The sequence below is a fragment of the Erithacus rubecula genome (genome assembly GCF_903797595.1).
Source record: "Erithacus rubecula genome assembly, chromosome: 5".
Classification (NCBI taxonomy): Eukaryota; Metazoa; Chordata; class Aves; order Passeriformes; family Muscicapidae; genus Erithacus; species Erithacus rubecula.
This window is the reverse complement of record NC_136687.1, coordinates 33,475,008-33,493,460: the sequence shown is the minus strand read 5'-3', so window position 1 is coordinate 33,493,460 and position 18,453 is coordinate 33,475,008. Positions and strand designations below refer to the sequence as shown.

Genomic DNA, 18,453 nt, shown 5'->3' with positions numbered 1-18,453 from the left:
AGTTAGAAATCCCTTTGTGGTGTTCAGAGATACATTAGGAGTTTTTTGGAAATGTGAAGACTCAGTCACACTATAGTAAGATATTTTTCATTTCCAAAATTGTGAGTAGAAAAGCAAATTGCAAAAGACAGGGCAAATAGCAGAATAAAATACATTAGGAAATTAACATTTTTATGGAAAGAAATTATCTTTGGGAATGTTCATTTTATTTCATGCTATAGGTGTTTGTAATGCTCTACACAACTTTTCAAAAACATGGCAGAGAAGTCCTGCCAGATATTTGAAATACATCTGCTCCTTGCTATAATTCTGATGACACAAATTCAGAAGGAAATACTTTTGTTTCCTTCTTTTCTCTAGTCTCATGGGATCTTCTTAGCCTCAATGACTGAGTCACTGCTATGTTATATACTTGCAGAAGATCTTTCATCTTTTTTTTCACTCTGTATATCAGCCTTATTATAGATGTTCTCAGATGTCTGACTGTCAAGAGGTTTTCTATATATATGTCTCTTAACAGCTGCATTTTTTTTTTCCTTTTTTCCTTTTTTATTATTATTTCAAAGTCCTGCTGAGTTTGAAGTTGTGCAGAAGTACTTTCTCTCTGGACTCATGTCCATGATCTCCAAATACTTCTAAATAGGCTCATTTCCCTTATACCAATATGTATTTTTGTATGTTGTTTTTTTCAAATTCTTTCTTGCTCATTCAGATCTGTGCTCTAGTCTCATGTCAGATTAGAAATTATCTCCATGCCTCAGTGGTTTTCTCATCCTGTCCAGTGTTGAGGTATGACCCATCCCAGCTCTGTTTCCACTCTCAGGGCTCCCTGCTACATGACATCACGTTCTGATTCACTCCTTTTGCTGCTGTTACACTGTCACCAATTTGTCTTGCCATTTCTTCCACTTAGCCCATCCTCTTTTCCTCACTAGCAGAGCCCATTTGTTAATTTTCCCATCAGTTGCTTTTCATGCCCACCCTTTCCACTGCCTGCACCAGCCCTCCCCTCTCAGCAGTGGCTCTGATTCAGACTCACACACAGACTACCAGGATGATGAGCTGCCTTATGTGCAGCACACGTGGTTGTGAGGCAGTTAAGGAGAGACACTGTCACCACAATCACAAGCACTGATATGTGGAAAATATAGTGCACCAAATAAAATAAATGCACCAAAATCAGGTAAGTATATTATAACACGGTGTGCTGACAGTTCCTTTTCCTTTGCTGTCAGAAGCCAAGTTCCAGGACTCTTTCCAGGCTGCAGATACTGCAGAAATAATAAGATGCATGCAGGAAGATATTTCACACATTTGGCAGATGAGAGAGAGGAACATTGAAGTCACTCTGACAGGTAACACACTTTTAAACACTGCCAATGTTTCTAATTGAGTCAGAAATTTTACTGCTGGTAGTCTGTCTTTGAATTTACCTGGTCACTTATTCTGGTGACTTTTTCTGGACTTAGAGATTAGCTGGCTGTCCAGCCAATTATGAGTTACTTTTAAGAGAACAAGATGTGATAAATACATATTTATGAACAAGGAGGGTATTTTTTTTGGGGGGGGGGGGTGGAGAAAAGTTTTTCTGAGGAAGCTCTCCAATGAATTTTAATAATTGGCTTGATCAAACAAGAAAACTACGTGCATTTATGCCAGCTATTGTCATCCAGATGAGGCCTATATGCAAGTAAACTTAAGTATCTCCTAACATTAAACAATGGTTAAGGCATATTTCCCATACTTAAATATATCAAGAACAAATTCAGCCAGAATACCATTTTTTTTTAAATATTCTTCCAGGAAGGGATTATATGTTGTTAACCTGAATTAAGAAAGACTTGAGAAAATTACATATTTGGTAAGGCGTTTAGTTCAATTCTTTTTTGTAAGGCCTTGCTTCTCTTACTAGGATCATGTTTTGATAATGACTTAATTCCTGAAAGGATTCCCTATATTTGGAAAAACAAAAACCGAAAAAAACCAGCACAACACTAAACCACAACACAACTGAATTGGTGTTTTTCAAAAAATATTTTTCATTTCGTCACTTTTAGAAGGGCACGTTTAAAAAAAAAAAAAGTGGAAGTGAATTGGCAAGGTTTTCTTCTGTCCCAATCCTATTTTCTTTATTAAATCAGAAATATATTTCAATTATGTGTTAAGAGGAAATGCTGTATCAAGAGGTACATATGTGATGTATGTGCCTGTTCCTCCAGCAGGGCACTAGAAGACCCACAAGTGGATTTGACTGTGTTGTCTTCTTGCTGAGCAGCATGACTGGAGGCTTGAGCCAGAGACAAAAACACGAGACTGGCTCTGATGCCTACCCCGTGGTGAGAGCACTGGAGCTCAAGACATGTAAGACTCACCTCAGTATAGTAACTTGATGGCATTTTTCATTTTTCAGGATGTTTGATACCCTTGACAGGACCAGCAGGTGCCAGATGTAACGTTTGACACTCCTTCTGAAGCAGTAGGTGAAGACCAGGAGAGATATCCTAAGGGCCCTAAAATTGTCATAAATATCATCTGGTCTATCCCCCTCTATTTTGAAGCTCTAGCAGTAACACAGTTTATTTTTGGGCAGTTTTTTGGCTAGCTATGAGGCAGTTTAACATGCAGCTTCCATGTCTGCAGAGGTAACACCACTGGCGATATCCTCACCAAGATGAGTGGCCTCAGGGTCCCATGGCTATTGAACCAAGCTCAGCTGTGCTCCACAGGAATTTAGAACTTGGCTTGTCACTTTAATAACAAACAAGGCTTAGATAAAACTGGAAGCTGTCACTATGTAGTTATACCAGTCAGTATTTTAATTAAAAATATATTTATTCTAGAAAGTAACAAGTATTTATAAAAGGCTAGCATCCCTGTTTTCCCACCAGGTAGGTAAGTCAGCATCATAAATAGCATATTTATAAATTTTACCCATGACATGCAAAAAAAAAAAAATCACTTCACTACAAAAATAAGTGTCATTTGAAGTGGGAGGTGGTGGTGCAATGATAATTATGTACAAATGCCATTTCTGAAGTAGGTGGAAAACCTTGCTAAAGACTGAAAAATCCCTTTAGAATAATGAGCAATGCCAAGAAATCAGGTTCCCCACTGAAATCCTTTAGTTATTCACTGCCTGTTAATTCACTCCCACTTGTGACTGATATTTAAGGCCTGAATCTATTTATATATATACATGTATGCGTGTGTATATAGATATATATATATATATATACATATACATATATATATATATATACACTATTTATAGATATATTTATCTATGTATATAAAGACAGAGTGTTTGAATTTTTTTAAGCTATGCTACAGAATAATTTATAAACACACAAAAATAGAAAAGAAACCGACTGGTCTTATAAAAGCTATCATTTAAAATCAGACCCTCTTAAATGTACTTTTTAGCCATACTCTTCTGTTTCAAATAGCTTTACCACCAGATGTCAGTACTCTACACACATCAGTGTGAGACCGACCATATCGTCATCCCCTTTAACCATTTTCCTCACTGTCATTAGAAGGTACAAAATGATACCTTACGTGGATAATCTCTTTGTGTTGTGTTTTGAGGGGTGGTGGTGGTGGTTTTTATATGTAAAGACACTTGTGTTTAATGAGGAATAAGCAGGAAAGTCAGCATGCTTTGAATTTATCCACAATTGTGTCTACGAATAGAACACTCAGCTCTATCATAAAGGCACCAAAAAAAAAAAAAAAGAAAAAAAAAGAAAAAAAAAGAAAAAAAAAGAAAAAAATTCCTTCCTCCAGGTTTTTCACTGACGTTTACTTAAATTGTATTAGAGAGATGTGATTGTGCCCTCAGAGGGCCTGGGCATCAAAAAATAAACTTGAATGCCAGGATTTCATAGGAAGATTGCTTGCAGTTATTTGTAGCACATTTTGACATGTAATTGAGGACAGAAACATACGTATAATGTCCAATTTCAGTGTCACTACAGCACTTGTATTTGATTCCCCCCTTTTGTTGGTTTTTTTTTTTTTTTTATGTGAATCTAATTATTTTGGTATAAGGATTTACTCTGAGCTTAAGGTATTTTGAAACTTATAACACTTCAAAAACCAAGGGCAAGTACATTAGTTTAGTTAAGTTTCTCAGTCTGAATAAATTCCTTGAGAGAATTAGAGCTGAAATGATTGCATTTTCAAAAATTCATACATAAAAGTATTTAAAAAGAATTTAAAAATATTTTTAAATTACCAAAAAGTTCAACACCAAACAAATTAAATTATATTGAAAACATCTCTCTATATACTACACAGAAGAAATTAAGTAACTTGTTAGTATGCTAAAACAGCACTGCAAGTGCCAAAATAAGACATAGAATAAGTAAAAATAATCTCTGAAACATTTATCAAATTGAAATGTAGCACTAGATTATATTGCCCTGGCCTAGTATCAACCCAAAAATTCACAAGCAAGAGCCAAAACAATGCTGGATCAAACACAGATTTGTTTCCATTCAGATATCTATAATTTTTTTACCTATTGTTTTTCCATTTGAATTAAAGAAAACAAAACAATAGGACTGTTAGAGGAACTATGGCCCTAGAAAGAGATGCAGCCTTCTTAGCCTCCTGGGAAAACCTGTGACACAGAGTTCAACTTTAATCTTCTGGAACATAGTCAAATTGTCTGCATGTCTGTTCATAAATACCTGTTTGACAGATCTGGCCCAAACACTAGTCCAGGAACTGAGTGGATTTTGTTCTCAAGAATTTAATCCAGTTAAAGAGATTAATGCAGATAACAAACTCTTACTGCTCCCCATGGCACACAGGCAAGCCTTTGGTTAAGAGGAGATGACTTTCACAGTTCAATGACACCTTCAATGCATGTGTCCTTCTATTATAATTTAATAAAATTAAGTAAAAATGGATATAGGAATCTGTGTATTTTTTGTCAAAGTGCAAAAATTTCACATTATACACAAATTACCGAAACATTTCTGAGTACTGTTAGCTGGTCTTGTATTTAAAAAGTCCATTGTTTTAATCCTTTATTTTAGTCAACTTTTTTCCTTTGGATTATCACCTCCTACAGGTCACTTAATTATATCCCATAAATTATGGCATGAAGTCACATGACTACTTTTAATATTTTTTGGTGAACTTAATGGCTTTGGCACTTTTTTTCCCCATCATCAGCTTATTTGGCACAGATGAACACCTCTCCCAATTTAGGAAATATTATTTTGTCTAATATTGCTGTTTACAATTTTGTTTGATCTTAAAGAACAACAATAAAACTTGAATATCAGCTGAAAAATATTGCATGGCACAAATTTGCCTAGGGTTTACAATAAGGTGATACACATAAATATCCCCCCACTTCCTAGTTTTCCCTTTACATTAGGAATGCTGAAGGATGATAGAAATTTCTGTAAGGAGCTGATGTTTCTCTCCCTAGGGAACATTTCTCTCAGTTGTTCCCCACAGAGTCCCTCACATGCAGATAGGATGAACAGCCCCGCCGGGGGCTTGGCTGGGCACAGCACCACGTTTGATCCCAGCCACGGAGGATTAATCCTAATGCCAGCCTCAGCCACTTGCAGCTGGAGCAGAGAGACTGCCAGGGATGGAGGGGGAAGCCACTCCAGCAGTGGATTGCCCAGGGGCAGTGACTGGGAAAAGGGAACACCAGGAATAGGGTTAGGGGAAAGCAAGTGTGAAGGCACAGCACCTGTGGATGTGCTCTGGAGGGGGGCAGAGAGAGAAAGAAGGCTTGAGCTTGCCGAAGAAAGGCAGAGAAAAATATCTGCTCACCCATGTATTTCCATGTGTTAAATGCTGAGAATTAGGCTTAGCATTGCTGTCAGAATGTCTAGAAGGTCTGTAGGGGAATAAAACTCTCTGAAGGCCAGAGGTCTGCTATTATCAGAAAGAAAAAACAAGCTGAATAGGCTCATGAAGAAATTACCTCCTATTCCTCCTTATATGATCTTATCATTTGCAAAATATCTGGTAATTGTGGAAGAGTATAACTAATGCCATTTCTTGTGTGAAAAGTTTCACTCAATCATTGAATTTCCTATTTTTCTTTAAAGCTGTCATTATTATTACTGTAGAACAGAGGTGCGTTTTTAAAAAATCTATTTTATTTGACTAATGTCATGTATATATCTGTGTGTACATTTAAAAGATATGAAAAATGCAAGCACTTAACATTAACTGTTGAACTGCAAAAACACTTGACATGTCTCACATACAAAAAAACAGATTTTCCAGACTGGTCACGCTCAAATCCTTACTTTTCTTCCTTGTGTTAGTTGAAAGCAACCTTGCTGCAGTGGGGCCAGGACTATGACTGCAGGAGAATTCCTCTTCTGCATCATCCCCTGAGCTGCTCCAAGTGGTACAAGCTCTACCCCACAGTTCCTTGCAGTTCATATGTGACACATCAGCTCTGACACCACATTTCCCATGCTGGGAAGAGATCCTAAGAACACATGGCCAGATGACCAGTGACTAGGTCCTGCTGTGACAATTAGAGGTTTACAAATTTCTCTCAGCCATCTGCTCCTTTCAGGAGAAACATGGCTTTAGACTGTCCAAAATATGTTCCGAGTAGGATTTGCCCTTTGTGCCTTGTCAGAAACTCTCACTACTCCTAAAGCCCTAGTCCTGCAAGGCATAGAATGCTTTAACTGAGGTACAGGTCTTGAGCCCAGCTTAATTTACCTTGCAGCTGGGGCTTACTAGGAAAGGAAAATCTTGCATTTCTTTTTTTCTGCCTTCCTTTCTCACTGCTCTCATCCCTGTTTCCAAGCATGTGGAAATTGCTGCTCAGTGTCATTGGTGCATCCCCTCCTCAGTAGCAGCAAGTTTCATGTTGCTTCAGTTCCAATTCAAATTACGTCACAAGGAACAGCATGTCATAGAGAAGGAAATAATGAAAGGAAAACAGAATTATTAATTAAGCACCTTATTGAGGTATCTGTGCTTAACATGTTTCATACTTCAGAAGATGGCATCAATATGAGGCAGTGAACACTACCTCCTTGGGAAAGGTTTCCACTTACTAAGTCAGTTCAAACCAGGCTGCTGATGAACCTGACACTTTTCCTCTGTGTTTAACCATGTGATTTAGTTAATTATTCCGAAAGGACAAAGTGGAGAGGATGTGATTGTAGATGCAACTAAACTAACTGAATTGTAAAATCCTGGGAATGGATTTGCATGCTTTAACAGGGACATTAATTTGTTGAGGATAAATTTGTTTCCCCATTAGATTTGTTCTAAAATTAATATTTATCCTTACAAAGAAATGCATGTGAATAAAGCTATTTAATAAAACCCAGGACTTACAGTCTCAGAGATCAAAATATTCTCTATTAACTACAGGAAAGTGATTCATGCTAAATAGAATTTTCTTGGGCAACTGGGAAGAAAAAATATTTAGATTCTTTGAAAAAACTAGTTCTAATAATTCCCTTTCTGGCCTACACTGTATTTCTGCCTTGAGTAACTCAACCTGTAGAACCATAGGATAATCATGTAAGTCTCTTGGGTTTTTGTTGTTGTTGTTGTTGGTTGTTTGTTTTGTTGTTGTTGTTGTTTTGATTTTTTTTTTTAATAATTTCTAAATTAGATACACCTGTCTCCAAACCATCCCTTTCAAACATAGGAAGCTCAGAAGTGCTGGAGCAAAGACCTATTGAAGCGATCTTCTCTGTGGCTCACATTTATCTGACCAAACTCCATTTTACACAGGGAAGGAAAGAGTGCACAGCAGCAGCTTGTGTGCAGAATCTTTCCCTCAGGATAAATTTCTCCCTGCAGAATAGATGCAAATCTATCTCTGCAAGTCAGAGATGATCCACTTCTCTACTAGTCACCATCCCTGCTGGTGTGCCAGCAGAAACACTTACCTGTCTCCATCATTGCTAGCAACTGCTAAACACAGAAGGAACTCTGTGATATGTTGGGATTCTCTGCAGACACCTGAAAGAACAAGAAACTATAGTTGAAAATTTCGAAATTCAGAAACTGATGGAGATCCTCACTTGTAGAAAATACATAAAACCTCATGTGGTACAGAAAGAGCTGTAAAATACACTGTGCTCTGGACTTGTTCTTTCCAATTGATGTCTACCCAAAATGGAGGCAGTGCTGAAATGGGCATGAATTGGCTTGCTGCTTAACAATATGTGTGGGGTTTCTGTGCAACCCAATGAAAATAAACATTTGTGATTTTTTTAACAGAGAACTTGCATAAACACGCCCTTTCCTTCTGAGATAAAATTTACTATAGTCTGATCTTTTGTGGTTTATAAACTGAGCTGTGTTCTTCAGAAAATTAGCTACATAAATACTTGTGGTAAGCTAAAAGTGAAAAATTAAAAAATAAGGTGGATCTTGGTGACGGAAAAGACTCTATAAACTGTTGTCATTGGCTATTACAGGAAGTACAGTACAGAAATATTCTGTCCTAAATATACTACATCAGCTGCAGTCAGTTGAAATCATGGTAAAGTTCAATAAATACTTACAATTAATGCATACATATTGCAATTTAAATAATTGCATTAACGTAAGATTAAAATTTACATATATAATTTTAAATAAATTTATAGATATATTGCAGTTGCAGTTGAAATTCTCTTTAGGTCCTGTGGAAAAAGAAGTCATTAAATACTTAGAAATATTAAATAGGCATATAATTTCAGTGTCTCCTCTATTTGACTACATCACATAACTATGTGGTGCATTGGCTTAAAAATTGCCAATCTCTTTACCAAAGTGGAAAAACAGCCCCAGTCTGCTGTGTACTGCTGTGCATTGTCTAAATCATGCTGATTCAATGTTTTATGTGCTTGTGCTCAAAGCAGAAACACTGCTGCTCAGGGAAAGAGTCCTGCTGAGGGATAAAATAATCTTCTGCAAAAGAAAAGGGGGTGATGTGAGTGGGATACAGGGACTCAGAAGGATGTCTACCTCAAATCAATTTTGAATCTGTTTTGTAACATGGTATTAGTGATATTTATGGGGCATAGTAAACTCTGATGAACAAGCAAAATTGGGTATCTAGGGCAGGAATCCTCTCAAACTGAAAATTTCTCTTTAAATTAATTCCTGTTTTTAGAGGCAAAATCCTGTGCCAAACAGATTAACCTACAATGCTTTTCCTGTTTCTAAAAAGCACAATAGAGACAATTTTAGATTAAGCACAGAAGAGTTTTTAGAAATCAAGATCCATGCAGCCTACCTCAGGAAAAATCAGCTTAGGCTGCCAGCAGAGAAGACTCTGGAATAAACCAAATATGTGCAGACTTTGAAGTGAATCACTTATGACTGATGTGCTGTGCTGTTCTGTGGGAAGCTCCTCTACTCCCTTGGCTTGTGCTGCTTCTGAAAAATCATTTCCCATAACAGGTAGTTAACTGAGAAACAAGCACATTGTGTGACTATATTTTAAATAGTTTTCCTTAGTGGTATCAGGTTAGCTGACCCAGCTATGGTTCTCTCTCAACCATTTCAATTACTTTACATGCACACAAGTAATGTAGCATTGTTATTGAGATTTCAAAGTATTAGCTGCTGTAACATCCAGAAATCAGTATCCTCAGCAATATTCAAACTGCTGTCAGATCAGTTTCTGCTAAGCTATCCCAAATGACACAGTAGTAATGGGCATCTTTCCCAATTTTTCTTTTGACTGATATGCTAAAAATATAGCAAGTATGGCTCCTGCTACCTGGCACTTCCTAGACACTGAAACTGTTCTTAGGAAACATTTTACTCTCTTAGTCTTTAGATGTATGATTTCTGACACTAAATGCTGGTTAGGAGGCATATTCAAAGCAATCTGTGAAATAGCAAGGTTTATAGGAGAAACAAGCTTCATCCATTTCTGGTTAGAGTGACCTGTCCAGTATAGGCAAAGAAAAACTACACAAAGAATTAACAAGAACACAAAGTACACAAGTGTGTTTATTACATTTTGCAAGCACTTTGTTCTACATTTCAAAAACGCCACCATCAAGCTGTTGGCACATTTATGTACAAAACAGATTAATTGTAATGCCTGCTACAAAGCATTCTTTGTGAAAATACAAACTCTAATACCAGAGAAGAGCCAAAAGCATTAACATCATTACATGAGTTTAAAAGACATAGTTTTAAAAATCAGCACAAACATTTTAAGACACAAAACTGAAACACTACAATATAGAATCCAAAAAGAGGTTCCTAATACTTTTTGCAGAACTGTAATACCGGTACTGCACATTATCAGAAAACTGTTGACCCCGTAGGACAGCTTAAGTGTAAAAAAAAAAAAATCCAAACCAAAACCAAAACCCCAAATCAAAAACACAACCAAAAAAAATCCCAAAACAAGCAAAAGAAAAGAAAAAGAAAGAAAAGTCAACCAACCAATACTACTTAATGCATTATCATGCCACAAGTAACTATAGTATTACCTTCTACTTACTACAAGAATTGTTAAAAATTACTGATGATGCATGACTAGTAATAGTACAAAGAAGAGTTTTACTCAAGAAGTTTTATTAGAAATGCACTTACACTGAGAGAGAATTCACAATGATCCAATAAGTGCACAAAACTACCTAAGATTTTTAACACTGACAAAAATGTCTTGTCAGGCTACATCACTTTAAAAGACACTTTACAGCATTCTTGTAGCATTAGAAATAGGCAAAATTAAAAAAAAAATCCACCAAATTTGGTCCAATAATACCAACTTTTCTTAAATAGGGTTTTTTGTTCTGTTTTTGATACAGGTAATTCTTTCAAATTAAGATGACCTATCATTCTGATAACATTTTCATATCAAAATAAAGGTTCAAATATATTACTACACTTTGAAATAATAAGCTCTGTAGTGGTCTTTCACCTTACTTCAACGTAATACAGGAATACCATTATGTAGGAAAGCTAGAAGCCAAGCTATAACATTTATGGAAGTCTCCTTTTATATATCTTTTACAGTTCAGACAGGTGCAATCCATTTAAATTTTTAAAGCAGGTAAAAAGACATCTGACTCCTATGGTCACTGCAATTTTGATATATTACTTTCATAAATGTAGCTAAGCAGTAATTTCTTACATCATCACATGGACAGCTCCAATTTAGCATAACCATCATTGAATTAAAGAGAGATTATTCTGTAGAAAACTATGAATAACTATATCACTTAATTAACAGTTGTCTATATACCATAACTCGTTAACAGGTAGCCGTGGTATTGAATTCCTTCAAAAGGCAAGTGGCCATGCATTGTTAGCACCACGGACTGCATGCTCACAATACAAACAGGAATTATCACCCATGGAACTTGAAACAAGAGAATATTCTTTAAAAACATCAATAATACAATGTTAACAAAGATAAGAAGCACTTTTTTCTTTTTTTTTTCTTTTTTTTTTTTCTTTTTTCGCTTTTTTTTTTATTTTTTTACCCACTATTACAAATTTAGAAATTGCACCTTTGATTGTTTAAAACGTTCTTAGGACCTTCATTCAAGTTGATCAGGGTCCCTCTGGCAGGTTTTCCATATATAAAGGAAAGTCATCAGAATGTTTTCGTTATATATTGTACATCATGTACAATGGTCCCTTTGAAGTATACCTGTAGTTAAAGTAGTTACTGAACTCAAAACTAAAAAGTATAAAAAGCTACCTTTTTTTTCCAAAAACATATAAGAAACAATGCAAAAGGTGTTATGCATAACACATACAAAGTGATTAAAAAAATCAAACACATAGTTGTATTTGACAATAGTTTAGTACCCTTGACCTATCAGAACTAATTAGCTTAAAGGGATTCAGGAAAGGCTATTTAGGAGTTTTGTGGCATAGAATGGTCACACAAAGTAAGAACTAATTGAGAAACCAAGTGCTAGACAACCAAGAATTGTATGTAGGTGATATGTAAGTCACCCAAACTATCTTTTGTGAGAAGCACTTTCAATTGTTTTTAAAATGGTAGGATGGCCTTTAGTTAAACAACAAAGCATTCACATGTTAGGAAGTAAGACAAGGTTTCTTTTATGTATAAGCATTGAGCCGCTCTTTAGAGCGGGTGGAATGAATATCATGCAGCTCTTGCTCCTCCTTTGATTTAATATCCTCGTATTTTTGCATTCTGCAAGCATCTTTCACATAGGCCCAGTTGGCAGACAAGACCATGAGATAATGGACCTGTAAGAGAGGTAACACAGTGTCAGGGAACAGTGGAGGCAGTTAGAATAGAGCATGTGTAAACCCAAAGGCTGTAGGACAGAGACTGGGCTCTCACCAGCAGCAACCAGGCATTCCTGTGTCAAGAAGTACTACAGGACCACCATGGCAAACTCAGGCTTCATTAATCTTCAGATTATATCCCAGCTGTTACTGTTACACTAACTACTAGTTGGCAGCAACAGATATAAGGAAAACAGCCTAAAATCTTGAAAAATCCACAAATCATCCCTGCATGATTTTTTAGCTAGTCTGCAAAGGTATGTGTAAAAATGCCTTCTGGTTATGTATTTATTGTACATTTTTCCCCACTGAAGAAGTATTTGTTAAAGTAGTTCTTAAGATAGAAATAGCCCATAGATACATCTTATGTCTGCAGATCTAATACAATTACAGAAACTTTGCTTTCTAACTTTTGTTAAAGTTAGTATTTTCTTTCCATTTAGCTAGGCCTTCTTCCAACAAGCTGGAAAAAAAAAAAAAAAAAAAAAAAAAAAAAAAAAAAAAAAAAAGATGGTCTGTTCACTCTGTATTCAGTCAGAAAATAAAAATGTTCCACAAGGATATTCAACTGGCTTATGCTGGGATTCTCTGACATTCATTCCATCCCTAGCAGGCTTTCAGACACTTTCTGATGAGAGCATGAGAGCATCTCTTTAATTTATGTTAATCTACTTCCTCAGAAGAAATGGATGATTTTCTGAGATCCAAAATATTTCACCCCTCTCTAAGAAATCAATAAGTTATACTGGGATTCATGCAAAATGCATGAATGCAAAAGTTAATGCAAAATGGAATAATAATAAATAAATAATAAAAAACACCTTGAGATTATGCAAATTCTCCTGTTCATGTTATAGTGTTGCAGATATGAGTATTTTAGATTCATACTAAATGAACAGATCTATTCTAATATGTCTTTTTTCTTTTTGAGTATCCAATATTATTTGGAATGTTTTTTTCACAAGTGTTTGTTGGCTATTGCTGCTGATTAATACAGGCAAGAGTATATTTCTTAATCTGGACAATTAAGATTAAGGAAAGCATTCTGAAGCCTTTAAAAAACCAGATATTTTTGCTACCATTTTTATCCTCATGTATTATGTCAAGTTTCTAATTAATCCTTATTTGAGGAATACTGTCAGATTTGAGGAGGCATGAAATAGAAAGAAGTTGTTCAGAGAATCTTCCCTCTATCAAAAAAAAAAAACTAAACCAAGCTAGAGAGAATTTCTGCATGTCTTTAGGATTTTCTACGTATCTCTAGAGCAACACTAGCAACACAATCTGTGGGTATAGATGTTGGAGAGGGCAGCATGTTGTGTGCTACTCTGGAACACTCTCTAGTCATCATTTAGTACACAGCAAAAAGAAACACCTTCTTTCCTAACCCAGCTCTTCCAGAATTTTTCACCATGGGTAGTTTCTGGATCAAGCATTTCTAAATCAAATGAGAGACACCAGTCCTGGTTCCCCATTGTACTGAATGAAACACCTTGAATTTTGCACAGTAAAACTCTTGAGAAAAAAAGAAATAAACAGGCTGGTAATCCTAACAATTTGGTCATCTCAATTGCAATTTGCACCCAATGAAAACATTAATATTGATCCTTTGAAATTGAAATTTCATTTAAAAATACAGTCTAAACCTCAGATTGTAGACATGAGAATCCTGAAAGTGGAGGGTATCAGTATACTCACATCTTCATGACCTTTTGAAACATATTTGCCAGAAACCCTTGCAACTGAAGAATCTGTGATGAAAATGGGATCATGTTTTCTTATCCTCACAAAATATTTGGTAATGACCCAGTAAGAGACAAGTTTAAACTTAATGTCTTGCAGTTTCACTTGGCAATTTTCTTTGTTAAAAAAATAGACTGTTTTGAAGGTATGTCAGTAACAGTCTGACCTTCATTAAACACCCACTCTTTGCCCATCCCTTCTTTATGAAGCTACTGAATCAAAGTACTATAATAAACTGTTGAAAACTCTTGGAGTTCACTTTCACTGTAAGTAGGAAGACTTGCCAGGAAGCACCTACTTTAACTTATATAATCTCAAATATATATCCATGTTTTAGAATGACATATACATTGAACAGTGCAGCCACCCTTGTTTTTTGTTTTAACACCAAGTTCCTAGATAACATTGCCACACTAAGGAGGTCATTTCTAAGTGGCTGTCTAATTGCATTTCACAACTCCATGATCTGAATAGCCTGAAGCCAGTGGGGCCCTCGTCAAGGTTTATTTAAATTGAAACCAGGCAGCTTCCACAGTCTGCCTCAGGAGGTTTCAATTACAGACATATGCAAGACAGTGCAGGGGCTTTCCATACCTATTCCTGCTTAGATTTCTTCATAAGGTGAAAATATGCTTCAGTGTTTAGAAATTGTGGAATTGCAGCTAGCCTAGGAGGGTGTATTGGCAGGGAGGGCTGTATTTTTCCATTCAGGTCACTACTTCCCCAGGACCCAAGTCTAAATAACTTTTCTTCCTCTCTTTATAGTCATCTCATACCCTGCAGAAGAGAACAATCATGCTGAGGAGAAGAATAGACCACTTGACATTTGCCTAGCTCCTATTTCAGAATTTATTGCATCTCCAGCCTTCAGTACAAAATTTCTGTGGAAGTTAAGGCAAAAGAGTAACCAGCTCACATGGTAACTTTTGAGAAAGAAAATTTTGCATCTCATATTTTTTTTCTATAGTGTTTTTGAGGAAATATCACAGGTGGAATGTATACTGGCTTTACAATCAACTCTTGAATGCTAGAGCTTACATTTAAACTTCAGGTCTTCTGTTTCTATCTAACACTCTGACAATAGTAAAATTAATATGTATTATTGTAATGATATTTTCCATATGCATTTGTTATCCATTCAGACATAAGAAATAACAGTACTGCTCAGAATCATATATGGTAAAAGTTAAATATTATTCAAAAGCTTAGCTATCTTTTCCATTGTGAAAAGTCTCAAAAAGCATTTACAGCATAAATATTCGTATCAGGTTTTGGTTCTTTTTTTCCCATCTTGGGTTGACATAAGAATGATAAATTTTCAAAATAAACTCTTCAACAGTGTTCTTTGCTGCAAAATGAAACTTTCCCTGACATATACTGTAAAAAATATGAAGTTTTCTCTATATCAGCCCTACTACATAGGGCAATTCTCCTTTTGAACCCCAAAATGACATTCTCCTTTGCAGACTAAAGAGGTACCTAGTGAATTGTGAAAAAATTCGTATGCAAATCTGAGAACAAGAGACATGGGGAATTTGTGATTTGTGACCAAATGGTATTGCAAATATTAACAAGTTTTGTGCTAGTGGCTTTGCAATAAATGACTACTTTTTAAAAATATTTTTACTTTCATGAAAAGCATCCTAGGGACAGAGGACTTAATATTTATGAGTAAGCTGATTCTTTTGTGAATTTTGTAGAATCATATTGGCATTAGAGGGTCTAAGAAATCTTCATATATTACATAATCTGGTACTTGCAAATGTTCACAAATTCAGAAGTGAGAACACAAAGGTATACTGATGACATAACTTTAAAAGCCAATTCAGACAGCATATTTTACCAGTTCAGGTATTCAGCAGTATCCCTAATCTGCACTACTGTTACTAGGTGGCCATAAATACAATATACTTACCACTTTAGTCAGACTATTCTGGTTCAAAGTAATTGTTTGTAAGAAATGTTTTAAGAGTGTATTGTATTAGTAAGCTTTTTCTTTTGTAAAAGACTGCTATTTTAATCTAATTTTCCTGTTGGATTTCACAGACATGTTCTGGATACACACAAACACAAATATCTTAATTTCATATTTGTGATTATTCTTGAAACAACACGTGCAATGAAGGGCACTGCTTCTCCAATCACTGGAATAACTTCTGTCCACTGTTTCTCACTTCTGACACATTGCCTCTATCTACTAATTTGAATGTAAGAAAAGAAGAAAAGATATCTTCTTCTTCCTAGATGAGATAATTAGGACCCCAAATTAATTTTTCTTCCTGTAAATTACTTTTACCTTGGGAAAGTAAAGTTCCCTTAAAAGAGAACCTGTTAATATCAGAACATCCAACCACAAAATTCTGAATTTTCCCTCATGTCCTTATCCTTGTGTTTGGACTACTGTGCCAAGTATGAAGCACGTCTCAATCTACAGATGTGGTCTGGTATGCTGGTTTTAGAAATTACCACCAACAAAGAGTGAAATTTGTTGTTCTTTAGCAGGTACCTAACAGATTAGGGTGGTGGGTTAAAAACAAACAGTATAGTTACAAACTTGAAATATATATAAAACTGTTCCACACATTTAATGAACCATAGGTCTACCAGTGTTGGGGCACTATGCAATTTAATAGCACTTAGAATTTTAATTCTGTTTTTTTTCTCTATGCAGTTACAGAATTCAACACAAAGCACACTTGGATAAAATATATATGAATAAATGTGCACCATCAGAGAGAATTCCTGGGCATTTGTGCTTGGTGATTTGATGCAGCTATGGCATCTTTGATATGCTGAGTTTTGAAGGCTCTTTTTAAAACTTTTATTGAAAATTCTATTAAAACTATGTGACACAATGTACCTACTTAATTTGCTGTCAGTGAAGATGTGTTATTTTTAATTTAATATCTATCAGTGGCTATTCAGAATCAAAAGACTTGTTTAAAATGCAGAATTTTTTTCTGAGCAAAGTTGCATTTAATGATAACTACTGAATATACTTCCAAATAATTATACAATGGAAAATTAATGATCTCTTGGATTTAATTTCCTCAGAATAATGATATTTTATCATCATTGCTATATGATCATCATTATTGGAACTGTAAGTAGAAAAATTTAGGTTTGAAAAACCAATTACATTATTAATATGAATTGCATTCTACTATTACACTTATTTGCCTTGAAACAAAAAACTACATTGAAAAGAGATATTTTTCATTTAGCTATCTTTGCTGTTTGCAGCAAATAAATGGCAGATGAAAACAAGTAAAATCATTAATGTAAGAGGAGTACTAGCTTCATGGAATTATAGGGATAGCAAAATAATCATGGCCCTATGATCTATAAAAAATTACGGGTATAAGCAGAATATAGTGATCACCACCAGTAACACTTATGAATGCATCAGCACCAAGTAGCAGTCACTTCTCATTTTTCATTCTAGCATGCACAGTGCAAACCTACACCAGTACAGAACTGAGAGTCTAAAAATATCTTCATGCTTAAGCAAATACAGCAGACAAAAGACAGAAGAGCAGGGCACTAGCTCGTACACATATTTTCTCAGTGGAACCTTCTCCTTGACAAAGTGTCACTAAATTTAAAGTAATCTTCATTATAAAGGAGCAGAAAAATTAATCTTGACAGAAAAATCAACACATTCATATATATTCACAGAACTGTCAAAAACATTCTGCTCCCAAAATAGCAGCACGGCAAGCCTATGAATACCCAGAAAGGCAGAGATCATGAAAGTATAATACTATGGTTGGAACACAGACACGTGAATTCAGACTTGGCTGAATACAGCAAAGGAAGAGTAAAAATTCTTAGCATGTACTTATAGATATTTTTTTTAACTCAAAAAAGTAATCATGATATGCTACTTCAAAGAGAATCCATCAATATATTAAAAAAAAATAAGAAAAAGATTGAGAGTATTGAATTACATAACTATATTTTAATAATAGCTTTGAGTGATAGTATGGAAATTGAACAGCTGATCCCAAGTCAGAACCAGAACTAATTCAGATGGGGGTAGTGTTGGGTAGCTTACCATAGCAATGACTGCTGCTCCAGCTCCAGCAAGTGCCACAATGAACAAGTGGAATGTCATGTTTAGCTGCAAAGAGAGGCAAAGAAAAGGACTTTCATGGTTGTACAAACAGAAAATGAATACCAATTCAGAATAACATGGTACATAACATTGCCTTCCTTGTGTCACCCTTCCACAAAAGTGATGAATAGGAATTGGAATATTTTTTCAAAAGGTTGATATCACTACATGTCATTATGCTTGTGCTTGTTTTGTTACCATGCTCATATCAGGGGAAAAGCATAACTCTGTTTAAAAATCCAGCATTTACATAATAAAATACTAAGAAAATTAATTATTTAAAAATAAACAGTCCAGTGCATTTTGAGGGTTTTGTTTGGTGTTTCTTCATGATACAATATTACAATGCT

The 18,453-nt window shown here is 35.3% G+C and overlaps 1 protein-coding gene across 1 annotated transcript in view; it reads right to left on the bottom strand.

The window, feature by feature from the left end:
• Nucleotides 1–12,024: 12,024 nt before the first annotated feature.
• The window catches only part of GPM6A (glycoprotein M6A), a 109,856-nt gene continuing 103,427 nt past the window's right edge, over nt 12,025–18,453 (bottom strand). The window contains exons 6-7 of the mRNA XM_079305706.1: nt 18,044–18,109; nt 12,025–12,201 (exon numbers count right to left, since the gene is read on the bottom strand). Of these exons, the coding sequence (XP_079161832.1) occupies nt 12,049–12,201; nt 18,044–18,109 (219 nt within the window). The 3' untranslated portion in view covers nt 12,025–12,048. The remainder of the gene's footprint in view (nt 12,202–18,043; nt 18,110–18,453) is intronic.